Raw genomic sequence first — 27,776 nt, 5'->3', positions numbered from 1 at the left:
TAAATTTAAAATTACAACTGATTTTTATCATCTTTCATCTTTCCCAAGAGTCATCATTCTGGAATGCTTTGTGTCATGAGAGTATCACCTACCTTACCAAGACTCAGAATTGATTTTATCTTTAGTCTCCTAAGTAAATATGCTACTGGTATAAGGTATACCCTGGACACATACTTGCATCGGAAGCACCAACTTGAGACCACTGATGAAGATGATGATGATACGAACCAGTCTGTGTCTTCCATAGAGGATGACTTTGTCACTGCTTTTGAGCAGTTAGAAGAGGAAGAGACTACAAAGCTGTCTAATGATGGTGTGTGTGTTTCACTATACTTTTTTTTCCCTAGAAATAAAGTTGAAAGCTCAGTTTTGAAATTTTAAGGGAAGACTTAATTCAGTTTGAATTTTATCTGTTGTAAACATTTTAATACCTTTTACAGAGGAATTAATTTTCCTGTGATTTTTAGGGTCATTGTTACCTGCTTTTTAGTTTTGCTATTTCCGTTCTTTGATAGTGTTGTTTAAGCCTTGTTTACCTCAGTAGCCTAGTGTGTGGAATTTTCCTGTGTTAGTAACTGTCAAAACAACTGGTAGTCACTAGTAATGTTTCTAACATTCATAACAACATGCTGGGCATTTCATTGGTCAGATGTCTCCAGACACAGGGTAAAATGGGTTTATTTTCCTAAAATCTATATTTACTACCAAGTGTTAGTTGAAATGAAACATTCTGTTAAACATCATAATACAGAAAACATTGATGGCATAAATTCTTTGTGCTTAATGTCATTTTTAAAAAGGTTTGTTCTAGAATGATTGAAAAATTTTATTCTTTTTCTATAGAAATAAATGTTGCTACACCAAGGAGTCAGTGTGATGCTGCTTTTCAGACAATTTCTGGTCACCCTTTAGAAACCCGTGATTTAAAAGTTCTGGTTAATTATGGACAGCAGAAGTCACTGGCCAAACCGTCATCTTCAGTAAATGTTCTGGGACAGAAAGAGCCGTCTATGAAAACTTCAGTTACAACATCAGTTTCAGAGCCTTGGATCCAAAGGAGTTTCTATAGGTCATCTAATGCTTCAAATAAAGTTAGTGATACACAGAAGACATTTTTTTCTTCTTCTCCTGCCTACTCATCTGAATCTGAATGCTCAAGTCCAAGTCCTATAATTTTCTTGGATGAAGAGGGATATCAAAAAAGTTTAAAAGCAAAACTTGAGCTGCCTAAAATTCCTGTGATGAAAGATGATGTAGAGGATTCAGACTCAGAAGTAAGTGAATTTTTTGATAGCTTTGATCAGTTTGATGAACTAGAACACACTTTAGAGACTTCTTGTCTATTTATGAACGATCCTTCCATAGGGAAGTCATCCCAGAAGATGGGACACAAACATGAAAAATCTTGTATGAATCCTCAGAAATTCAAGTTTGATTGTCCAGCTCTTTCAGCTAATGTTAAAAAGCCAACGCCTCGTAAACCAGAGTCTCCTTATGGTAACCTGTGTGATGCTCCAGATTCCCCTCGTCCAGTGAAGGCATCAGGAGAAGACAGTGGTTTGTTTAGCCCTATTCGATCCTCTGCCTTTAGTCCTCTTGGAAGCTGTATGCCTGCTGAATGTTTTTGCCAAACAGATATTGGTGGTGATAGAATTCATGAAAATCAGGATCCTGTATATTACACTTACGAAGATTATGCAAGTAGCATTTCATATGAAGTACTAAGTTCAGTTCTTGATACTCAGCATGCTAATACAATGTTAGATATTGATAGTATTAAAAGGAGAGAAAAGACTGTAGCTTTTAAGCATGGAAACTTTGATCAAAAAGGTAAATCTAAAAACAAATCTTTAATGATTAAAGATAGCATTCAGAAATTTGCAGCAGATCTTGTGGAAAAAAGTTTTGGCAATGCATTTAAAGACTTGCAGAAAGGGGTCTCTTCGTGTACCAATGCATTGTGTGACTTAGCTATCAAATTGACATCATCTGTTTTTCAGATGGCATTTAATGAACTTAGAAGGCAGCATGCATTTTCATTGAAAGAACATGCCATTAGTAGCCTGGCTAATTTTCTGGTGAGCGAAGCCTTATCAAATGCCTTAAAAGACTTACAGTATGTAAAGAAGCAAATATTTACAAATGTAGTTGCTAGGTTTGCTGCAGATCTTGCAGAAGAACTTGTTTTTGAAGGCATTATGGAAGTGTGTCAGTTTTCATATCCTCCAACACCTGCATCTCCACAGTGTCAGTCATTTGACTTTGAAGACAAAGTTGTGAAGTCATATGCAAAAGATTTGTCTGAATCCGTAATACAAGAAGCATTCATTGAGCTATCCCAGGTTGATGTGACCTTCACAACAAAGGCAGCAGTTAGTGTTTCTACAGGTAATGACAAGTACATGAGTTCAGAAAGTGTAGTGCCACCTACACAGACCTTCACATTTTCCTCATCTTTTAACAGTCATGCAATTATGATGTCAAAACCAGTGCAGGAATATAAAAAGGAGTACACAGTGCAGCAGGCTTTGTTTTGTACTTCAGGAATTGTCACTTCCATACCAGTGCCCTTGGCAGGAAGTGCCCTTCTCCCATATCATATTTCATCTACTTTGTATCAGTCCAAGTCTCATATGTCACCTGAGCCTAGTAATGAGAATGGTGGTTCTACCCAAGACCATCCTACCACAAAAAGCAAAGAAGAGGAAGTAGATTGTCTCAGAAAAATTTGTTTACCTTCAGAACCTAATCCAGGTAAGCAGACTGACTTTAAGCCAGCTAACAGTGATATTGAAATGCAGAATCCTCCAAAATTGAGTGATCCTGTGATTATAAGCAACTTTTCTGCAGCAATGGTACATACAATCGTAAATGAAACATTAGAGTCAATGACATCCTTCAAAGCTACAAAAACAGTTAATGAACATGCAGATTATTTAACTAAAACAATAAAAGGAAAAACCTCTCCTCTTTCTCATTGTAGTCAAGCAGCACCACAACAGAACAAAGCTAGCAATAAGGACATATTTGCTGAACAGTTATCAAAATCCATTATTAAACATTCCATAGATAAAAGCAAATCAGTGATCTCAAATATAGATAAAAATGTGGTAAGTAAGGGATGCTTACCTGTTCTTGGAGAAGAATCACAGTTGACCTTGGAAAAATCTCACAAATTTCTTGATAGTCAAGATAATTTGCCTTACTCTTCACTTTCGGTTGGAAAGGATTATGTTCCAGAATGTAAAGAGTCTATGGTTCTTGGATTTTCCTTAGAGACTCTACCACCATGTCCGATGATGATAAGTCAGAAATCTGACTTGAGGGAACTTGCTAAAGATAAACCAGTGAAAAAGCATAATTCGAACAATACAGCACTTGAGCCCTTGACTTTTGGACAGGAAAGCTCTTTTCGTCACTCACAGTCTTTCTCATCTTCAGTGCTTGCCTGTGTAGATGGTTTGCATGTGGAAGATAAACAGAAAATCAGAGACAGAAATGTAATACCTAATACTCCTCCATCAACTCCTTTAGTACAATCCCAGACTAGTTCTGAGTGGGATATCAGGAAGTTGTCCAAAAAGCTCAAGGGGGAGTTAGCCAAAGAATTTGCACCTGCTACACCACCCTCTACACCTCACAACTCATCTGTTGGTAGTTTGTCTGAAAGTGAACAAAATACTATAGAAAAGGAAGAGTTCATGTTGAAACTCATGCGATCTCTTTCAGAAGAAGTTGAAAGCAGTGAAGGTGAAGAGCATCCAGAAATGGATGTGAAGTCAGAGAATTCAGGGAAGAAAGTTCAGTTTGCAGAAGCATTAGCTACACGTATCATTTCTCTTGCAACTGAAATGGCAGCCTCTCATTTAGATCATGAAATAACTAAAGAACCCAAGGTTCAAAGCCTTTCCTTGAATGTACTGAGTCAAAGAAGTGTGTTGCCTGCTTTTTTAAGTCATTCAGATGAAAACCTACGAACATGTGATTTTGCAAGTAAAATGGCAGCAGAAGTCATTGCAGAAGCCGAGAAAATAGCAAAAGTTAGAAGTTGTATGCTTTTCAAGCAAAAGAGGAACAGTTGTCCTGTTGATGGTGATCAAAGTAGAACAGAAGAGAAGTTGGATGTCTCGGAGGATGTAGCACATCCAAGAGAAACAGATCCATTTGTTCTTTCATTACCAAGATCCTACATGCCAGGCCTGACATATAAATATCCCAGTTGTGAAAGTGTGACAGATGAATATGCAGGTCATGTTATCAAAATACTAAAACAGGAAGGTGGTAATGGTGAGCTAATAATGGATCAGTATGCCAATAGACTTGCTTACCGATCTGTTAAGTCAGGATTGCAAGAAGCAGCTAAAACAGCCAAAATGAAGTATAATTCAAAATTGCTTCCTGTGCACAACTCTCAAGTGAAAGTTAACAAAGAACTGTTGTTCTCAAAAAAGCATCACCAAGAAATAGATAAGAAAAGACAAAGAAAGAGAAATGGAGGTCATCTTTGCAAAAATCAAACTTGTGAAAGGACACAAGATCCATGTAGGAATGTGCTCTCTGAACTATACAATTTTTCAGCCTCTCTTGCTAACAGCATAACAAGAGATGTTAAGAAACAGTTGACAGCACCTACAGTTGACCTGCCAAAATCCTCAACAGATTCTTGTTTTTTTGAAAAATCTGGATGTATTGACAATACTGAGTATCTTCATGAACCAGAATTTCCTAAGTCTCTTCAACCTTTGCAGAATTGTGGATTTTACCATAGTACAGGTAGCTTAAGTGGAAATGATTGTGGAGAGAATGTTCAAGCGATAGAACAATATGCTAAAAAAGTAGTGAGTGATACTTTAGACCTAAGTTTAGGATCCACAGTTTTCCAAGTATCAGAGACAGCAAAATCAGCAGATAGGATTACTTATGCAGAAAAATTGTCGCCTCTCATAAATCAAGCTTGCAGGTACTGCGACCTTAAAGATCTCCATGATTGTAGCAGAAAATCATCTCAGCACTTTCTCAGACAGAGTTCATGTGCTGGCAGTAAGCCAGGTTCCGATTCAAAATTTAGCAACATCTACCAGAAATCTAGAATCTTTCATCTTGATGTGCCTCAAATTCATGTTAATCTTGACAAAAAGGCAGTGCTTGCTGAGAAGATAGTTGCAGAAGCCATTGAAAAAGCAGAGAGAGAACTGAATAATACCAGTTTGGCAGCTGATAGTGGAATTGGACAAGATGGCATTAGCTTTGCTGAAAGCCTCACCACGGAAATAATGGCATCAGCCATGACAAATGTTGGGCATGCTGTTGGCAGGTAAGTTTCAGTTTTCCTTTTGGGTCTTGTGATAAAATGCAAAGTTAAATTTTGTCATGTGTGCCTTGGCCCTCTTCATAAAAGTGTGGTTATTTTCTTCCTACCTTAAAATATTTATTTATTGCATTTATGTATTGCTTCATGTCCTGTACATGGTTTTCTTACGAAGTTTGATCTCCCAATCAGTTTTGAAGTACAATATCATCCATAAACAGGGCTGGAAGATGGGAGTTAGTGAACATAAGCACCTTCTCCAAATTCATAGAACTAAGAAGCAAGTGAAACTGAATCAAAGAAATGAGAAAATTTTGTTCACAAATGTAGTATATTCACTACTTTGAGATTAAATTTTTTCATACAGTTTGCTCTTTCCTGTTTACAAAAGTAAAATTTCTTATTTTTCTTTTGGTCTTTTTGAGACAGGGTCTCCCAGTAGCCCCAACTGGCCTGCAACTCACTATGTAGACCAGGCTAGCCTCGAACTCAGAGATCCGCCTGCCTCTGCCTCCTAAGTGCTCAGATGAAAGGCGTGCAAAAAAACAAAAAAGTAAAATTTCTTACAGAGAGCATGGTATAATGAACTTGCGTGAGGAAGAAGCAAGAATACTCACCTCCTTTTACCAGTGCCACTGCCTCCTGATCAGCTCAGAGCCCGAGGACATAGTTCTTTCTAATGGTCCTAGGGGCCTCTGTTCTTAAGTTAACAATTTCTTTTAACCTGTTTTCTCCCTGAGAAAACATCAAGACAAACCCAAGCTATCAGTTTATAGGATTGTATTTGTAAATCCCCAATAGAAAGATTAAAGGCTTTGAGTTGAGAAGAATTGAATCTTAATATATCCTAGATTTTTTCTTTTTTGTAATAGCTTCTGTCAAAGCCATTTCAGAGACTTCCTTTCTTAGCCATTCTTAAATAGGTAGATGTAGTTTGAATCCACATTTGCAGAACATCCACTTGGAATGAGAGATGCTATAGGATTTCTGGTGTACCAGGGAGGTCTTTACTTGGTGTAATCAGGCAGCCTCCATTCTCCTGGATCAGGAGATGGAAAACTATAGTATGTGGCCTATGAATGGCCTACATTTTGTTTTGGTACGAATTTCAAGTTCAGAACAGTTTTTGTTTTTGTTTTTGTTTTTTTACATTTAAAAAAATGGTTAATAAAACCGAACAAAGAATATTTTGACATATGAAAATTATATGTAATTGAAATTAAAGTCTCCACTAATGAATTTTACTGAACTCTATCCATGCTCACTCATTTGCATGTATTTTAAAGAAAAAAAATTATTGCACTTTTAGTGGGATACAGGCGCATGCCACAGTGTGTGTTTGGAAGTCAGAGGACAGTTTGTGGAAGTTGGTTTTCTCATTCCACTAACTATATGGGCTTTGGGATTCAAACTTAGGTCATCAAACACTTTACCCTCTAAGTCATCTCACTGACCCCCATTTGCATATTTCTTGTGGCTGCTGTTGTGCTCTCCTGGCAGAGCTGAGTAGTTGAAGCAGAGATAATATGGCTTGTAACTCCTAAATATTTACTGTCTGATCCTTTATAGAAAGCTTGTGAGCCTGTCATAAACCTGTGTTTTCTTTGTTTATAACTACATATTAGTTATGATAAAAATGCAGTATAGCTAAAAAATTTTTTAAAGTGATAGATTTATTTTTAATTAAGCATATGTGTGTGTGTGTGTTGTGTTTGGGTATGTGCATGTGAATGTGGGTGCCTGCAGAGGCCAGAAGCATCTGATACCTTGGAGCTGCAGTTATAGGCAGTTATAAGCTGCCTGACATGAGTGCTGGGACTTGAACCTTGGTCCTCTTCAAGAACTGTTCACATTCTTAACCACTGAATCATTTCTCTAGCCCTCCAAACTTTCTTTATACAAGTGGCTTTGGACTATTTTTATTATGTTTTCCCTCCCCATCATAGCTTCATAGCTGGAAACTAACTCCCTGCCAGAATAACTTAACTTTGTTACCTATTATTCAGAATATTCATTTTTTTTTCTTTTAAAGCTGTTTAGCAATATACCCCAGCGTTGTTCTTATAAGCCAGTGTTTTTTTTTTTTAACCCAGGCTGATATTTTGAAAAGAATATTACTTTATATTTCTGTTCCTGTTTCTCTTCTCCTAACTATTGTGCTAGAGTTCTGAAGTACTATTCAAAGTTGACTCTATTGTATATATTTTTCTGCTTCACATTTTCTAAGGTTTAAATGGCTTATTCTTCAAGCTTGAAGGGTGATTGATTCAGATTATTTGCTAAGATATTAGCTGAATTGTTTTCACTAGTATCTCTTTCCTCACAAATGTTTGATTAATGGAAGTAACCGTGTTACAAAAAATGTTTACAAGGGTGGCATATGAATATCAAATGGGAAGCCATTTGATAGGGAAGTTTTAGAAGAATTAAACATCTAGACTTTATTTTCAGCTATCATGAGCACAGTTACCTGGCAGTCATTAACAATCCTCCTGGACCTCATCCTATGGATTGTTTCCCTAAAGTTGCACATACCAGAAAAAGTGTTCAAAAGGAACAAGGTAGTGGTGTAGTCTTTATTCATAACTGTATCTTTGGGATGCTTATTTGTTGTATCTTAAATACAAAGTGAGAATTGCCTAAAAAATTCAGGGTTTATTTGGGTATTTTGAGACTATAAAGGAAGTGAAGAGCCAGGTGTGGTGGTGCACACCTTTAATCGTAGCACTTGGGAGGCAGAGACAGGTGGATCTCTGTGAGGTCTGTTTTACATAGTGAGTTCCACAGGGAGACCTGGTCTCAAAAAGATGAAGGGGTGGAAGGAGGGAGGGAGAGGGAAGAAGAAGGTGAAACAGCTCCCTCTATCTGTGTTCTCTAAGAGCTCATTTTATAGCAGAATAAGATTAGTAAAATGTATGTTCTACCATTAAAAGTGCTCAACCCTAGGCACACATGCAAGTATGTCTAAATGGACTCTAGATTGTGTGTGTATGTGAGCACATGTATATATGTAACTATAATATTTAAAGAGTTCACAAAATTAAGGGGAGGGGATATGAGAAGAGTTGAAGGGGGGAAAGGGAAGGGTAGAGGTTATGTAAATAAGGTACTGATGCATGAAATTCTCCAAAAAAATTTTTTAATGTACTTCAAAGGAAAAATAAAAAGGGAGTGTTGGTGGCAAGTGGTGGACAATATCAGTTTGGCCTATCTTCCAGTTTTGAATTGGGTACCAGGGAGGCAGTAATGGTAAAGTAACATTTGAGCCAAGAGCCAAAGGCAGAGAGAGAATAGTCTTTGGAAGTCACAGGGAACTGGACTCCAGGCAAAGGGGTGGCACTGTATGTATGGGAAGCAGTAGAGACATTGTGTTGCTGCAGAGTGACCCAGGATTAAAAGTCGATGATAAGGTGGCCATTACAAGGGGAACAGCTTGTGCTCTCATTATGACTGCTGGAAACCATTGGAAGGCTTAGATCAGAACATTGACAGTTTTTCTCATCATGTTTAAAGATATCACTTTGAAGAACTATGTTAAATATATAGAGAAGGGCAATTACTATAGTTTTTCTAAATGGACTTTTTCTGACTTTGTAATAAAAATATGTATGTCTCTTCATTGGGAAAGAAAATGTTCTGTAGAGATTTGATTAGTTTGATTGTAGCTTGATTGACAATACTAGAATTTCTTAAATTATTTTTCTTATTCTAAAAGCCAGGAAGAGGCTCCTTTAGACTAGATGAAAGTACTTTTACAAGGCAGATGATGAATTTAGAATTTGTAATAAGGTGTACTCCTGCATAGTGTCCTAGTTGAAAGTCTGCACTACTTTAAACACAATTTAGATAAATGCTACACTAGGGATATCGATCTCCAAACCAGCAGATGAGGTAGCTCACTATGCTGTTCTGCAGCATTTCATAGTTAGCAGATGCAGTAAAGGGCTCAGGGGACATTAATGTGACTGAATATCATTTCTTACGTCATCTTTTGTTATCTCAGTTCCCAGTGATTCAGAATCTGTGATGCTTCAATGTGATTTTTTTTTAATCATGTTTTTTTTTTTTTCTTAGTTCAAAAGAAATAGAGGACTTTCAGTCAACTGAGTCATTTGGTAGCCAGCAGATGAATCTCAGTGTTGGTGAGGACAGCACTGGTAGCTGGTCCAGCTTAAGTTTTGAGGATGACCACCAAGATGAAAGTAGCAGTTTTCATCATCTAAGCGAAAGGTAACTAAAATTTTATATATGCTTATGTGGTTTAGGTCTCAAGACTTCAGAAATGAGCTGTAAATGCACATTATTACTTGAAAATTCTAGATTTGGAAAGCTATCCATTCTTACAAATTACATTTTATTATTCCCAATGTATTTCTAATGTTTTTATAGTTTGTTAATGCTTTTACTTTCTTTTTTGAAACTGACTTTTCCTAAGTAGCCCAGGCTAGAAGTTTAGTTCCTCCCATAACTTCACAGGTGCTGCGTTATAGGCTTGTGTTATTATGCCTGGCCTCTAAATGCATTTGACACATATTTAAATATAGTCAGTTGACAGAGCTAATGTACTTTTGGTTGTGCCAAAAGTTGACTTTGGAAATTTATTAATTTATTGTAGATAAGCTTACCTGGATGTTTCCGGAGCATAATTTATCACGTTCAAGTACTTTTTTTTTTTTTAAATTAGAGGATAAGTAAAAGGACAGTTAGCTATCTGTAAAAGACATTAAGATAGCCCTGTAGTTTTCTTGATACTAGTTAAAATAGTATCTTAGTGGGGAGAAAAAGGGTCCTTAGACCTGTCCAGCTGTTAGGAACAAAATAACTTGAGCAGCATTTATGTATGTCCTTAAAAGATTGAAAATACATAAGTTGAAGTCGTATTATAAAATATGGTTTTTATATACTTGAAGACATTTACTTTATATATGGCTTTTCTTAGTTAACTTTGTTCATAGCAGTAGTCTTTTAAGTATTTTATGATTTGTTTCTTACATTCTTACCTTTGCCTAAAGGCATTCCTGGCTATCCTATGAATTCTCATAAATATCTTTATGTTAACTAATAATTGGAAATGTGGAACCTAGAGAGAGAGGTTCTCAACATGTGTCTAACTGGTATGTGTGGAAAGGACCCTGTAAGTTTCTGCTGACCTACACCCTTGAAATTTACTTACTAGGAGAAGGAAGGAAGTCACCTTTTAAGTTGGAGGAGTGGATTAGGTGGCATAAGGAAAACTTTTAGCTTGTTAGAACACATCATCTCAGAGTATTTGTTTTGTACTTGGACAAACAGTTTTAATGTTTTTATAAAGTATTCTGTCATAGTTTCTTACATTATGGGAACCATCAGTATTTCTTAAAATTTAGGTGCCCCCCCCCAAAAAAAAGTATAAACTGGGTACAAGTGGAGCAATGTCACAAGTCCTGATTTAGCCCTTTGCCCTACCTAGAATAATACAGTAACATTTTTTTTCTCTTATCTTTAAGAGAACTTTCTTAGGCTTTCAGCAAGGGTTGACTTTGGTCCTCAGGAAATCTTGGTACTAAAGTAGAACTATGGCTAGAGGCCAATGACATTAAGAGGATTTGTGTCAGTTGAATAACTCTACAGAGGGTTAACTTATTTGATGAGGGGGAGAGCATTCTACTAGGCTTTAGCCTTCATTCTATCTGTGGCATTGGTGCAGTATTCATTTGTGGATGACTCAGAAACAAGGCTAAAATGATAATCTTAGAACCAACACTAAATGTGGCTGAGGTTGAAATAATTGATGCTTAAAACATGAGCAAATACATTTAGGTTCAGAAATTAGCTTTTTGAACCTAGGGAGCATATCTGGCTTGAGAGCATTTTGTCAGAAAAAGATCTGTATTTCAGTTGCCTACTATCAATATGAGCTAGTGGTGCTGTGTAACATTAAGGTTTAGGCAGAAGATAGTGAGCCTTATTCTGAATTGAATTGATGTGTGCTGGTTGGACATGGGTTTCCGGAGCTTCACCTCCAGAGATTGGATCATTAGGCCAGTGCAGGGTCCTGAAAATCTGTTTGCTTGATAAATACCTTAGATGATTTCAGTGCAGGTATTTTGACTTTACATGTGGCTTTACACATTACATCTTTTGGTGACATTTACTGTCATTAGTGTTCATTCAGTTACAGAGCTCAAAGGGGCAATAAGTACCTTGAAGAATTTTTACTCTAATTAGGAAGTTTAATAGCAACAATTTTTTTAAAAAATCAGAATTTAAAGCCAGGCATGGTGGCGCATGCCTGTAGTCCCAGCACTTGGGAGGCAGAGGCAGGCGGATCTCTGTGAGTTCAAGGCCTGCCTGGTCTACACAGTGAGTTCCAGGCCAGCTGGGGCTACGGGGAGACCCTGTCTCAAAAAGACCCCCCCCCAAAAAAAATCAGAATTTAACTAGGATTTAAGAGTTTATAATCAGTTGTTCACAAAGAGAAATGGCCTGTGAATTTGAATCTCAAATATTTCAAATGGTTTGTGACTTTCTTAGAAGTTATGTATTAGAGGTCACTGTGGTTGTTCATGCCTGCAAGCTTCTGGAGGTTGAGACAGGAGTTACCACAGTTCAAAGCTAGTCTGAGCAACTTAACTTAGCAAGGCCCTGTCTCAAAAAAACAAAAAACAGTTCCAGGTTATGAGCTTATATAGCTTAGTGGTAGAGCAGTTGCCTAGCATGTGCAAAGTTTTAGGTACAATCCACAGCAAAAATTATGTATTAGATTAGATAAGAGAGAAGGCCAGACTTGGGTTCTTGGGATCTGTATCAGAATGTACAATAGTCTTGATAATACTAAAAGCTATAGTAAAGAATCTCAGTATTTGACTGCCACTGCTTTGAGTGTGTACCTATTGTAGAAGTAGGAAATATGAAAAGGCATAGTAAATGATGGAAGCAAAACAGTGTTTCAAGAATAGAACAGAGAGATTAAGAGAAGAAATTAAGGTTTTGGTTTTTTTTATTTTTTGGTCTTTTTGAGACAGGGTCCCCCAACTGATCTGGAACTTGCTATATAGACCAGGCTGACCTCAAACTCACAGAGATCTGCCTGCCTCTGTCTCCACGTCTGACCTGGTGGTTTATTTTTTTCTGTTTTTTTTTTTTTAACATTGGATCAAGGTAGGGTGATCATATTTTATAGTTAACTTGTATGATTTTTGGTATAATTACTAATGGTAACTTCTTTTATCTTCAAATGTGTAATGGTTAGATGAAGTTATATGGTCACCCTAGTTAGAGGTAGTATTTTATAATTAACTGACTTCAGATCTGATCCTTTTTTTTTTTTTTGGTCTTTCTGAGACACTCCCTGTAGCCCCAGCTGGCCTGGAACTCACTATGTAGACCAGGCTGGCCTTGAACTCACAGAGATCCGCCTGCCTCTGCCTCCTGAGTGTTGGGACTAAAGACATGCGCCACTATGCCCGGCAGATCTGGTCCATTTTGAACAATGGGAATGTTACAGGGTCCCACCTCAGGATGAAGAACTACATGCAATCAATGGAGCCTGAGGGAGGGAAAATCAGTTTTCTCCTGGGACTAGCTACCTGTGAGGGTATATAATCCCAAATGGATAGCCCTAAATACAGGTACACACTAGCCCCACTAAATGAACTCTGCATTTTATCCTTTTTTTTTGGTGTTTTGGAGATGGGTTCTCCCTGTAGCTCCAGCTGGCCTGAAACTCTCTACGTAGATGAGCTGGCTTTGAACTCACAGAGATCTGCCTCTGCCTTCTGGGTGCTGGGATCAAAAGCATGTGCCACCACACCTGGCCCTTGTGCATTTTATTTATATATACACACATATATGCAAATGTATGCATATATGTAACTAATAAAGAAGAGGACATGAAATTGAGAGGGAGTGAGGGGACACGGGAAGTTGGTAGGGTACTGGGAGGGATGGAAATAGTACAAAAGCAGTGCTCAGTGTATGAAATTCTCAAAAATAAAAATGGGAGAGAGATGAGATTAGGATTTTGAATTTTTAGTCTTTATGTTGATTAGATGTTACTTTTTTTCATGTTCATCTAAAACTAAGGTGATTAGTTTTTATTGTTAATTAGAAGTCATTGTTAATAAGATATGGGTAAGAATTTTAATTTTACATTTTTCTTTGTTTAAATAATCATTCTATTAATAAAAGTAAAGAGTTTTGAGATAATTTTCTCTTTCTCTTTGACTTAAGAGTTGTCTGTCCATTCTGTGCTGTGTTTTCTCTTTTTTAGAGATGACAGACTTCATGAATAAAACTGGTTGTCTTCCATGGTTTTATAACAGAGCTGTATTTGTTTGAATATATGTTGAAAAGACTGCTCAGTTTTGTAATTTGTGAAAATTTGATACTCTTTTTTTTTTTTTTCATTTTGGTCTTTTTGAAAGTCTCTCTTTCTAGCCCCTATTGACTTGGAACTCACTTTGTAGGCCAGGCTGGCCTTGATCTCACAATGATCCACCTGCCTCTGCCTTTGCTTCCCAAGTACTGGGATTAAAGGTGTGCACCACCGTGCCCAGGTGAAATTGATACTCTTTAAGTGAAAACAGATATGTAAATTACTTGAGATTGTTTGGAAACTTTTTAAAATAGTTTATGTGTATGAGTGTATTGTCTGCTTGTATTTAAGTGCACCCGTGTGGTGCAATTCCTGCAGAGGTCACAAGAGAGTGTTGGATTTGCCTGGAACTGGAGTTACAGGCAGCAGTCAGCCACCATGTGGGTGCTGGGAATTGAACCCATGTCCTCTACAAGAGTAGCCAGTACTCTTAACTGCAGAGCAATCTCTCCAGCCCCACTTGGAAACTTTTTAAAACTTTGAGTAATTGTATGCTTTTGGCAACTTTGTCAACATTTATTGTTGCACGTGAAGTGATTTTATAAATTCAAAGAGCCAAAAGACTGGTTTGTGTAAATGTTAACCTTTATAATTGACTAGGCTGAGATTGGGAAGTAAAGCTGCTTATCACTGCAAACTAATGTGCTTACTAATTATTTTAATAATTAGGAATGATTAGAATTTTTAAGTTGCATGTTGTAGGTTTCAACCTGAAAATTAGAATAGAATTTTTTTTTAATACAGTTGCTTTTTACAAACAATGCTTTGCTGCTCTTGTAGAATATAGTTGCTTTCTTCTTCTTTTGGCTAGGTAATGTAAGATGTTAGAGCTGTGCGGCCCTGGTGTCTGACCGACTAGACAAGTATAGTGCTTAATTAAGCCTTGTTTCTTCTAGCTTTGTTCTGAAGAAAATGTGTGCTATTTGCCACCTGCTGATTATATCTAGTATAAGAAATAAAGGTAATTGGCATATTGACATAATGGGAGGGCTTTAAAATCAGAAAACAAGATTTGTTTGTGACTGTGTTTTGGTGTATCCTTCCCATCTCCCCATATTTTTCACCTAAACCTTATCACTGTTTTGTACTATTCAAAAACTGAAGAGCCTGTAGTCCCAGCACTTGGGAGGCAGAGGCAGGCGGATCTCTGTGAGTTCAAGGCCAGCCTAGTCTACATAGTGAGTTCCAGGACAGCTGGGGCCACAGGGAGACCCTGCTTCAAGAAGACCAAAAAAAAAAAAAAAAAAAAAAAAAAAAAAAAAAACTGGAGAAAACCTCAACTTAAATTTTTTTCTTTTTAAATTTTATCCAAATTGAAGAGTATGAAAGTATGTTATCTTTTTTTTTCTTTATAAATTATGTGCTAAGGGGGCTGGAGAGATGGCTCAGTGGTTGAGATCACTGATTGTTCTTGCAGAAGACCCAGATTCAAATCCCAGCACCCATATGGCAGCTAACAACTGTCCATAACTCCAGTTCCAGGGGATCTGACAGCCTCTTCTGTCTTCCGCGGGCATTGCATGGCAGGGGCGCACTTACCTACATGCAGGCAATGCACGCATACACATAAAATAAAAAATAAATAATATTTTAAAAAATACATGCTAAGATTTGCCATGAGATACTAATTTGATCATGCAGCCATTTGCTGTTATAAAAGTCATTCTGTTGTCTTAATCTGCAGAATAAATTTAAATTTAGAATCATTGCCATGATGTTTTAGGGACAAGGTAAAGACTCCCTAGTCTCTGGCTCTGTCAGGTACCCTTTGTAGCATGGCAGTGATAGTTTCTTGTCCCCTCATGGACACTCTACAGTGGCAGCTTCAGGACATGAGCACTTCCAAGGACAGAAACTGTCCCAAGGAAAACAGAGATGGTCTTCACTAATCGTTTTCTAGTTCAGCTCTGTTCTTTTCTTCCTCCAGCAGTAATGGTAACAGCAGTAGCTGGAGCAGTCTTGGTTTAGAAGGAGATTTGTATGAGGACAATTTATCCTTTCCAACATCAGACAGGTTGGTTCAGTCTAGACACTTAAAAACTGATGAGTCTTTCACCACTAATGCATGATGTCATATTCTTAAGAGAGCCAATATATATCAGCCTGCTTTTGTTCTGAATTTTGACATGATTCTGCTCGGTACATTTACATCTAATGAGAAAATTCAAACTGCTAAAATATGACTGACATCTAATTGCAAAATGTATGACTATTTTGCATGGGTTGCTCTGCTTGCCATTTTTCTCTACCAATTATTTCATTAAAAAGAGCTTGCTTCCTACAGGATTTCTGTTTTGTTTTTTGCATATATGTAGTTTGATTTCATATATAATAAAGGTATAGGAAAATTATTTTAACTGTGTTAAAGATATTAAATGACATTAATAGAAGCATTAATACAATATATTTATGAAATTCTATGATATTTAAATGGCATATTCCTTAAAATCAAATTAGAATGTTTCATCTTTATTTTAAATTCAATTTTATTAAGAAATTACTTGGCTCTAAATGTCAAGATAAGGTAGGGCTTCTTGGCTATTGATAACTAGGCATCATGTACAGTTCAGATCTTAACATGAAATAATGTGAGAAGCAAAGCTGCCTTTTGGTTGTCATTTCTCCCTTTTCTAAATGTCATATATCATATTGTAACATTTCATTCCTTACTACTTTTCTAAGAAGTAGTTATAACACATTACCAATTAAGCTTAAAAAATCTGTTTCTGTTGTTTTCTTCACAAAGTGATGGACCAGATGATAATGATGAAGAACACGAGGATGATTTAGAAGGTTAGTAACACTTTGATTTCTTGTGTAAGGTTTTATGGTTTATGTTTGTGCCTCTTCATATGGGCCCTGGGTTATTTATAAAACACAGATCACAAAAACAGAAAGTTGGAGGAAGAAGCTTATGATAGTCTCTCTATATTAATATTTATTTCAAAATGTAAGTCTGAAGTCTTTACTCATTTCAAAATGTAAGTCTGAGTCTTTACTCATAAGATACAGTTTATGATAGGCATATTATTTATTATTCTATATTAGTTTGTTTTCTTGTGGCTGTGACAAAGTCCTTGACAGAAGGGAGGAAGGTGATTGAGATCGGGAAGGCATGGTAGCAGGAACTTGGAGCTGGTGTGGAGCAGTCAGGAAACAGACCAGAAGCAGGGCTATAATTCTCAAAGGCCTACCTTTCGTGACCTACCACTGCCAGCTAGGCCCCATGTTGTAATTTCACAACTTCCCCAAACAGTGCCACCAGCTGGGAACCTGGTGTTCAAACACATGAGCTCATAGAGGAGAGAGGGGGCGAGCATTTCACATTCAAACACTTCTCATGTTTTCCTTTAAATCTGAAACATCCAGGGTATGTGTTTTATGTAAGACTTACTTGAATCAGAATGTAAAAATGAAAAGGTAGTTTTAAATGTCCCCACACTTCTTCCCTTCTTTAGTTCTAATTCTTTACTCACGTGTATTTGAAGGAAGTATTCAGTCCTTTAGTGAATGGTTCTTATATGTCAGTATTAGGTATCATTGACCACAGAGTTTTGGGCCATGTTTGGTGATCCTTAATTCATACATTGGAATATTCAAGTGAATTTAGAAACTTCTCACATTGAACCTGAGTTTTCATTCTATTCAGATAATTGTTGGATGTTCTCCTGAATCTTTTCTTTAATTATGAAGATGCTAATTATAACTTCTCTGTAAAGTAGCACATATAAATAAAACTATTTAAGATACTTGTTTTTGAAATTGTGAATTTTTGTTTTTGTTTCTTTAGAAGTAGGCAAATTTGAAGACTGGGAATTCAACCCAGAACCCTTGGGCCAAAAAGTAGGCAGATACACTGAGAAAATGCTGAAAAGAATTACTTGAAATACATGTTAACCCCCGAGTTTCCAGTCATTTTAGCACTAGTTATAATTTTCTTCCCTCCCTCACTCCTCCCTCCCCTTATTTTATGTGTTTGAGTGTTTTTGCCTGCATGTGTATAAGTGTAACACATGCATACAGTGGCCATGGGGGCCAGAAGAGGGCGTCGGATTCCCTGAAACTGGAATTACCAATGGTTGTTAGCTGCCATGTGGGTGCAGGGAACTGAACCTGGATCCTCTGCAAGAGCAGCCAATGCCCTTAACTGCTGAGCCATCTCTACAGCCCCTGACTGTACTTCCTATTCAGGAAGTCATACCAACTTTTAAAGTAAAATTCTTAGATTTAAGATTATTACTACTAAAATTTTTTATTAATATTTATGCATTTTTGTGAATGTGCATATGTGTGTGGGTGCATGCATGACATGGTCACACATCATATATAGAACAACTCTCAGGAGTTGGTTTTTCCTTTCCAGCCTGAGGGTTGAACTTAGGTCATCAAGTGTGTCAGCAAGTGCCCCTACCAGCTGAGCCATCCTGCTGGCCCATATTGTAACTATTTTCAGAGTCAGTGATGGACTAGGTAGTGTTTACTTCATTTTTGTCCAGTAAAGTATTTGTCTTTAAAAGTCTTTTCCCAAATAACACCTCTGAATGTAGTTTCAAAAACTGTCCATGGTATTCATGCATGCAGTGAGTCTTTAATAACTTCATTATTAACCACCTTTGCTGAGGAATGATTAAAGTTGATATAAATAGGACATTCATTTTCAAAAGTTTTATCAAGTGAGGATTTTTGTTAGTGGGTAGAAACCAGGAGGCTAAAATATATTTCTTCAGCTTTTGAGAGTATAAGCAATCTGATGTAGAAAGTTATAACCAACTTTCAAATTTGTTCTCTTAGAAGATAAATTGGTTTAGCTTTACAGAAAGCCTCAAAATTATGGAATTCCCGAGACAAAAGACAGCTGAGTTTTTTGTTCTGTTTTTAGCTTTTTATTTGTTTATTTATTTTTGCTTGTTAACATGGTATTGGTCCTAAACTCTGTTGAAAACAGGCAACTAGGAGGCCCTAACCTGAGGAAACCCCAGCAGTGTAGAAAACTGCTAGTTGACCAAGCTTCCAGCCCCAGGAAAGCTTCAGGATATAGAGTGCCTCAGAGACCATGTCTTATGTCATGATGTACCAGACCTCTTTAAAACAGTTTTTCTAAATTTTGGGGGGGAGGGGGTTTAACATACATAATGATGGGTTTCATAGGGCATTTTTGTGACCATGTTATTATACTTTTATTCATTCCTGCCCCAACTGTCTCTCCTTATTTCCCACCACCCTCTTGCTGGTCCTTTTCCTCTCCCATATAATCATCTTTTCTGCTCATGTCACATGGAACCCACTATCCTCTTTTTCTCCCTCCTCCCCATTGCCCATTAAAATTTCCTCCTTCTGTCTCCTAGTCTCCCTTTTGTTTATGACTTTTACAAGTGCACACATATATGTACATATACACATACAGAAATTTAGATTCTGTATATGAGAGAAAATCTATACCAGGCTTACTTTTGATTGAGACTTTCATTGACAAGACAGGAACAAAAAGATAATAAATTCTAAAGACTAATGTGGATCAATTATTTACATTAAAAATTAGGGACCTGTACAAATTCTAAAAAATGAGTCATAGCAGCTTAGAATGGCCTACAGGCTGAACAGAAAACTATCCATCAACAACAAGGAAATCCATCAACATTTCCATTCTTAGTACATACTAGCATGAGGTCTGCCAACATGCCCTGTTGCTTACTTCTTGTGAGGTAAGGGGTATAGGTCTTAGTACCCTACTACTCAGTCATCCTTAAGCAGGAATATTGAATACACGGTATTGGTCCAAAAGCCATTAGTGTGTCTGTCAACTGGAATAACTCTTCTATCATGTTGAAAGCATCATTCTCATTAACAAGAAAATAAACTTGAGAGCAGTGTCTTTTTATATTCTATTTAAATTAAATTTAAACAGTGTTTTACATTTGTGCTATCAGTAAATGATCAAAATTATTCCTTTATTTTTGCATTATTTTGTTCCTTTACAGAAATGTTTTAGTTGATATTCTAATTAATACGGTTAAGGAAATATTTACCGGAATCTTAAATGAAAAATATTTGTGTGTAATTGGAGTCTAGAGTGTTGAAAGATGAATTGATGAATTTCACTTCATATTGTTTAACTTTGCTATTAGATTTGAAGCAAGATGGAAAAACTCTGCTAATTATGAATATTGACATGGAGCCATGCACAGTAGATCCCCAGCTAAGGATTATTCTTCAGTGGCTTATTGCCTCTGAGGCTGAAGTTGCAGAACTTTATTTTCATGACTCTGCAAAGAAGGAATTTATATTAGTAAGTACCTACTTTCTAGAATGGTTGTGAGGAAACGTTTAACACTATGTAGTAATCTTACTGCATTCTTGTGTCTAATAAAATGCCTGTTGATTACACAGTTGTTAATGCATAGTTTATAGAGTCTCACAGTTGGGGTTCAGATGTTAGCCCTTCCATTTTCCCGAGTGTAACCTTGGGCAAATTAATCAGTGCAAGTCTCAGTTTCCTTAGTTGCACTAAGGGAATAGAGAAGCATAGAATCTACCTTACGGGGTTTTCAGAATTAATTATAATACTGTAAAAAGCAAAACACTTAGTATTCACTAAACCCTCAAAGTTAGATGTCATTAATAAGCAGTTCATGTATTCTTATAGAAAAAATTCAAGTTATTTCATTGATTTATAATTATAACTAATTAAGTGAGGGTCTTTTGCTGATAATTCAGCTTCATGCAAGCGGGAGACTGGTATAATAAAAAGGTGAATAAAAGTTTAAATAACTTACTTTTATTGTACACTCTTAGTATGTACCAAGCACCTTGTTAGGCAGGCATTTTAGTACATAGTTTTAAGGATTTTTTCCCATAGTTTCCTTTATGAAAACTTTGGTTAGTCTTATCACAGGCTATAAAATAGTTCAGTAAGTAACCAATGTAGATTGAGCAATAAAAACAGGAAAGGAACCCAGAAGTTACTCATATTTTATGGTTCACAATTTATAAAAAAAAATTTGTTGAAAGAAGTGGAAAAGATATAAACTTTTTTTTTTTAACTTTTATCTTTACTCAGACTAGACTTAATAGTTTGAAGCCTCTGTTCTTAGTAGGAGAAAATAGCCCAGAAAGAGATTCTCAAATGAATTATCAGGTAAAAGAGTGAGTAGAGGAATTGGTAGAACTGAGGCAAAGAGAGCCATTTAATCTTAGATAAACTGAGGCCTAAGAGAAGCCTTGGCCACGTGGAGCTGAGAGAGAGTAATTAATGGGACCTTGGTACTCTGTAAACTAGCCTGAGCGATCTTTGCCTGATGGTTGAGTGACATGAAGTCCTTAACTGTGGATGGCGATGTCATATGTCTGTGGCTTATTTAACCAAATGGCTGATGCTTCTATAGACTATGTCTGGCTAGGATTTCACAAGGCTCCTGGGAATCTATGAAACAGTTAAGAGGCAAGTATGCATTATGTTGGGTGATAATGAGAATAATAGAATTATTTTATGTCTTTCTGGATACTTAATTCTGACATTTTTACTATTAAGTAGAATAAATATTACCTTGAGAAGGTTACATATAATTGTATATCAAGAAAATATAGAGGTATATTTACATAAGTTACAAAAGAGAAGCTAGAGCAAAAACTCTTGTACTTAAAAAGACAGTATCAACAGACTGAAAAGACAAGTCACACAATTGAAGAATGTGTTTGAAAATTATGTAGCTGATAAAATCCTCATAACACATAGAACTCCTACAACTCAAAAGATTAAAAAGGCAAATAGTCCAACTTAAAAATGGATTGAGAATGCCGGTGTGGTAGTGCACGCTTTTAAATCCCAGTACTCAGGAGGCAAAGGCAGGTGGATCTGAGAGATCGAGACTGAGGTCAACCAGGTTTAAGCTGGAACATAGCAAGTTCCAGGCTAGCTGGGGCTGTAGAGAGACCCTGTCTCAGAAACACCAAAAAATAAAAATCAAAAAAGGACCAGGTGTAAGATTCATCATTGAAAAATAAGACCATGAAAACATGTCCAACTTTTTGGTCATTAGAAAAGTACAAATCACTGTGAGCTTTACATCCAGCAGGATAACTATAACAAGGTGGGTAATTGCAAATGTGGTAAGGATGTGGAGAATCTGAATCCTTCTTATACATTCTTGATTAGACTCTAAAATGATAAAACTTTTTTGGAAAACATTCTGGCAGTTCTTCAAAAAGCTAAGTACAATATTATCCTGGAACCTACTCCTTGATATGCAATCAAGAGAAACAAAACATATGTCCACATAAAAAACTTGGGCACAAATGTCAATGGCAGCATATTTATAGTAGATAAAAAGTAAGAATCTGTTAGGTGTGGTGGCACAGGCTCGTAATCTCAGCACCCTGAGGCAGGTTGACTTTCCTCTGTGCTTTAGGCCAGCTTGGAACATCAAGCCCAGCTAGGGCAACATAATGAGATTTTTGTTACAAAACACAGCAGACAAGAAAGTGGGAATGTTTCAGATGTTCATCAGCTAATGAATGGATATGGAGGTTTATTAAAGTCAGTAGAAGGTAGGAAAGTACTAAGCCCTCGTCTGCCATGGTAGAACCGTAAAACCGCCATGGCAAACAAAAGACTGCACACAGTTTATGATTCCACTTATATGAAATGTCCAAAAGTAGGCAAGTTTGTGAGATTGCCTGGGTCTGAAGGGGTCGGGAGGATGGAGACTGGCTTCTGATGCATGGGGCTTTCCTTCTGGTATGAGGAAAGAAAGTTTTATTATTGATTATGGTGATGGTTGCATGTAACTCAGTGATTATACTAAAAAAAAAATGTGAATCATCTCACAAAGCTATTTAAAGAAGACCTAAGCGTATTTATAGTAAAATACTAGTTTATCAGAATTTAATTTACAGATTTTTTTAAAACTTAAGGCTTTCACAGAGCTAAATAGATTTTTTTTTTTCAGTAAAGCCATGTTTTGATTTGCCCTAGTAGACTGTATTTAAACCTTTATTTACTTTTTGCTTGCTTTTTGTTGAAGCATTGCATTTCTTAACTTAGAACGCCATGTTTCCGTTGAGGCTAGAGTTTGTATTACAGAAAAAAACCACACTATATGTTGTGGAAGGAAAATCCACATCCTTTTATTAAGCTTGACGTTGTCTTTATTATTTTTTGTTCCTAATTGAGGGTGTGGCAGATGTATTTAGTTAGGTGAAGAATTTCCTGTAGAAATTTAGACTCTGCACTCCCACACAGACTGTCTGCTGGCCAAGGTTTGTGTCTGCCTCCAGCAATCCCAAAGTGTCATTCTGTGGAAACATGTTTTATAAAGGGCAGGAAAGGAAAATGTTTAATTTGGGTAAAGGGGTGGCAGTTGACGGGATATCTCATTATAACTGAAAGAATGTTTTGTTATAAATTATGGGATTCTCAGTTTTGTCAAAAGATAAAAAACAAAGACTTCATTGCTTCAAAATTGTTTTCTGTTAATGTTTGATGTATCTTTTTTTCTCTTAGCTTTCAAAACAATTACAAGAGAAAGGATGGAAAGTGGGAGATGTCCTGCAGGCTGTGCTTAAATACTACGAAGTGGTGGAAAAAACATCCAGTGAGGAAAGATGTAAATCCCTGTTTGATTGGCTTTTGGAAAATGTGTAAAACAAACTCCAAACCACTATATTTTATGATTTGTTTTAGGATGGGAAGAAAACAGATGAATGTGTTTAAGATAAAATTCAAATAGAGAATATTAACATTTTAATTGAATTGAGAGGAAAGTAAATAGCTTTTTAAGTGTTTTCTGTTATCACAGTGTATATAATTCATACTTTTGTAATCTTTGTCGAAATATTCTCTTCATCTATTCTTCTACGTGTGTGTGTGTGTGTGTGTGTGTGTGTGTGTGTGTGTGTATTATGACCCTAAAAAAGCTTGTCTGTGAAAGAAGATCTGACCCACGGCTTGGGGAAGCATTGTCTGATAGCATTCTTTTTGGATCCAAATAATGATGCTGGAAACTGGGCTTTGGTGGCTGGCAAGGGGTTCCAGTTCTTCTTTAGCCCCTCCAAAAACTAATGGCATCTGACATAAAAAAATAAAACTGAGGCTGATTTTGTTGTTGTTGTTTACTCATTCTGGCAGGTTTGTAATCTTCGTTTCTGTTTTTTAACATCAGTTTTGTTTTCATAGTTAAGCTATTAGTACATCTAGATTTCCCAAAACATTAATTTCTTAACCTAAGCATTAGTGGTTTAGGTGTCTGTAAAAACTGAGTTTTCTGAACTTTACGGCAAGTAACAGTATTTGCTAATGCTGCCAATCATTCTGGAATACAAGAGAGGGAGGAAGAGCGAGGGAGAGGGAGGAGAGAGAGAGAGAGAAAGAGAGAGAGCGAGAGCGAGCGCCTTAACCTCCCCACTAGTTTGTTCCTTCTCTGTCACTTTTCATAGTTAGAAATCCACTATTAACATTACAAAGGTGCTTTAAAATGTAAAGATCGTGTAGTAAGAATTCTTAACTTTTTGGCTTAAATTTACAAATGAAAGTTCAGGTTGAAAAACTTGTTGTAATTTTAAAAACTAATATGGAAATATACTCAGAGGAGCCTAATAATGATTTTCATTGTTGGATTTTTGAGAGAAAGAAAAACCACTTAAATAATTTTTTCTAGAACAGTTGCCACCACCCCCCCCACACACAATAAAATTTACCGGAACTATTTTAAGTTCTCCCATATGATCTTTCTGGCCTCCACATTCCCTACTTTGTTTTTAGAAAATGCAAGTTGGCCTGAGTAAGAGGACCAAGGTTGTGTCTTGGTTTTGTTTGTGTAGGTTTGTGTTACTGTGTGTTTGGTTCTTTTGCTAATGAATTTTGTGATCTAGGGCACAAAATTTTGTGGGAGCCTTTGGTTATGCTCCATCCTGTTTTCTTTTTTCCCCAAGCACTATTCTAGAAGCTGCACTAAATGTAGACATAGCACCTGGTAGGGAGTAGTGAATGAGAGCACTTATATTAATTTGAATTAATAATTATGGTTGAGAAATATATAGTGAAAGATTGAAATTTACTTTAGAAGAATGCCAAAAGCTATTTGAATATTTTGAGATTACCTTGTAAGTTTTTCTCAATTTAAGATAGTGTCATGTGGGCAGCCTTAAACTTACACATTTTTTCTAAAGTTTTTTCACATATTTTTTAAGGCAGAGAAATGGAAGAAATATGTAACCGGAACTGTTTCTGTCAATAGCTTTTCAGAACTCAAGTTGTGGTGGCACTGCCCTGATTTCAAACATTAGGACTGTGAATGTTTACTCTTGTTAAATTGTAACTTGCAGACTGCAGTTAGTCGTTTGGGTATATGTATGGGTTAGATAAATAGAAAAACTGAGTTCTAAATTTCTTTGAACCCGAAATGACATTTTATTGGTCTTATGAAACTAAAAGTGCTTATGCTTATTTCTGTTAATGATATTCTCATTTGCAGAAAGTTTTCCTTGTTCTTATTTCTTTGCATTTTGGTGAAGCTGTGCTGAGCTTTTTGTCTTTTATTTGTTACCTGATGACAAAACTGTCATGAGGTGTAACAGGATAGTTGAACTACATACTTACATCATTTCAGTGTAGGAACACAGAGAAATAAGTATTACAGATGTGAAGAGAAATTCAGTTCTGTGTATAGAGAAAATGGTTGAGTCTAGAGCAGTATCTTTTAATCAGGTACAATCTAAACTTTCTTTAAGGCACTTTGTGATTTTTCCAAAGACATTCTAGATCTGTGTTCATTCTTCAGAAGACCTCTTGTCCAGGATAGTTCTATCTTATTTTATTACAAATCTCTTGACATATTTATATTGTAACATTGTAATATTGCCATTCTGTACATTTTACTCCTAATGTAATATGTTTTATTTAGAACTGTAAAAATTGTCACGTGCAATGAGCTGTACTCTTGGTTTGCCAATTTTTAAACCTTTTTGTGATCTGCAGAAAGAAAGTGAAAGAGTTCTGATGAGGAGCTTCCTGAATTATTTCAGACCAAAATATGGCAATTCTTTCATGTTCATCTTTCCCTAAGCTAAGTTTAAAGAGCATTTGTATTCTACGTATTACTAATTACTGATTTAGAAAATATTTCCTGATTTACTAGAAAAGAATATTTCATTTAAAAACCACGGAAGAAAATGGCAACAGAAATTGGATGGCTCCATGTGTTATAGTGGCTTTTTAAAAAGCTTTGGAGTATTCACTCAGTGAACACATGTGGTATCTTTATGAGAAATGTTCCATTTGTGCCCTTTAAGATAGTTAATGTGAATTATAATTCATAATACTTTGATTCTGGTTAAATAAGGATTTATTTTGCTGGTAGGCTTTATGTATTAAGTGCCCTATGTATATAAAGTAAAAGACAGTTACCTATTTGACAGTAGACAACTTTGACATTAGTGCATATTCTCCAAACTAAGGTTTCATCTTCATCATCAGAGTCCAGATTCACATCTACTTTATTATTCAGCTGATTGTATTTTTCCACAATTATCACCATCTGTTTCTAATCAGTACATCCTTTAACATTTCATATTTTTCAAAGAAATTTTACACAGAGTTTAAAAAATGTTGCATCCACACACAGAGGGTAGGGAAACTGCTTTCCATTTAAGATCCTGTTTGTCTGTTACCAGCACAAGAGGATGAGAGTATCTGTGGGAATTAGAAAGGTTGCACTCCTAAGGTCAAGTGTACTTTTCCTTGTTGGCAGTACAAGCCCTGTAGGCATCTCATTGTTTACTGTGTTCCTGCTCTGAGAATGCAGGTGCAGTGTTAGTCACTCCTGACACTTTATTTATTTATTGTTTGCCATCTGTACATTCCTTTCACATAGAGTTATAGTTCTAGAGTTCTTGTTTTGTTTTGTTTCTGTTGTGAGATTTTGAATACTATTTAATACCAAGTTTTAATATTGCTGGATTTGCTACCTTTGGTTACTTGTGCAGTGTTAAAAGTAATCTGCATTCTTGTTTAGTTACAGAATATTTAGTAAAAGCAGCTTTGAATAATTATGGCCATTAATTTGGGTGTGCTCAGTTAGTACATTAAGATCTTGTACTGTGTAATAGTAACTTTGTTTTTTTGCTCTTCAGTAATTTAATGTTCACTTACAAAAATAGGAACTTCAAGATGCTCTAAAATTTTGTTTTAGCAGTGACTCAAAAAAATGTTTCAGAAATTACTTTCGTAATAATTTGCAATTAATTGTTCTTTTCTCTTGACATTTGTTGATGCTTGTGATCTTTCCTCTCCCAGCTACGAATCCTTCAATAAATTTAAGAAATGCTGAGCCTTGGTTTTCATTTTGTAGCATCCTGTTGGCTGTTCTGTGCTGAGCTAAAATAAAGGCACACAAAACTGCCATGTTAGAGAATATATGAAAGAAGTTCTGTGCTTTTGCCATGGTTTGGAGGACAAAAAAAATTAGGAATATTTTTAATTGGACACTTGTTTTTATCTACTTCATAGGTGCCTCTGAATGCTGATTAAGGTACTTAAAGCCTGGCTGCAAAGTTGAATGCTATTGCCTCCAACATGAGCATGATTCTGAAATTCTTCGAATCTTATTTGAGCATTTCTTGGTAACATATAGAGAGCATACCCCTGTCACATCAGATACATGACAACAGTTAGCTCCTGGTTTTAGGTGTTAGCCCACATGGGGACAATTAATGAAATGCCACACTTGCATCAGTTTGGTACAGGCAAATGGAAAAAAGTAAGAAGTATCAGCAAATGTGAAAAGATCGTGAGCTAAATTTTCTGTGGCATATTTTAGTAGTGTTTATCAAGTTTTTTTTTTCTTTTAAGTAAACTTTGTTTTTTTGAGCAATCTTGAGTATATAGAACAATTGAGCAAAAAGTCCAGAGCTGTCATTTACTTTCTGCTCCCACCTCACACAACTTCCTTCACTGTCAGTATCATTTCAGAGTGAGACATTATTATTAGAGTCTGTGAGCCTACTTGTTACTGCTATCCAAAGCCCATGGTTTATATGAGGATCTATATATGTCTACTCCTGGTATACATCTTATGGGTTTAGACATGTATATAATGCACCATTTTAGTCCAAGTACTT

The 27,776-nt window shown here is 36.2% G+C and overlaps 1 protein-coding gene across 4 annotated transcripts in view; it reads left to right on the top strand.

Moving 5' to 3' along the window:
* The window catches only part of Akap11 (A-kinase anchoring protein 11), a 61,937-nt gene extending 34,951 nt beyond the window's left edge, over positions 1-26,986 (top strand). For 2 of the 4 annotated variants that reach the window (XM_029556955.1, XM_008854683.3), the window contains 7 exons: positions 49-313; positions 844-5,314; positions 9,383-9,538; positions 15,592-15,678; positions 16,411-16,457; positions 19,790-19,950; positions 23,164-26,986. In XM_029556955.1, the coding sequence (XP_029412815.1) occupies positions 49-313; positions 844-5,314; positions 9,383-9,538; positions 15,592-15,678; positions 16,411-16,457; positions 19,790-19,950; positions 23,164-23,304 (5,328 nt within the window). In that variant the 3' untranslated portion in view covers positions 23,305-26,986. The remainder of the gene's footprint in view (positions 1-48; positions 314-843; positions 5,315-9,382; positions 9,539-15,591; positions 15,679-16,410; positions 16,458-19,789; positions 19,951-23,163) is intronic. The other 2 variants (XM_008854684.3, XM_017794763.2) reach the window with 2 other exon arrangements.
* Positions 26,987-27,776: the final 790 nt, after the last annotated feature.

Source organism: Nannospalax galili, unplaced genomic scaffold (assembly GCF_000622305.1).
Source record: "Nannospalax galili isolate Female #2095 unplaced genomic scaffold, S.galili_v1.0 scaffold386, whole genome shotgun sequence".
Classification (NCBI taxonomy): Eukaryota; Metazoa; Chordata; class Mammalia; order Rodentia; family Spalacidae; genus Nannospalax; species Nannospalax galili.
Note: the sequence above shows the minus strand (reverse complement) of the source record. Positions and strands in the feature narration are given on the sequence as shown.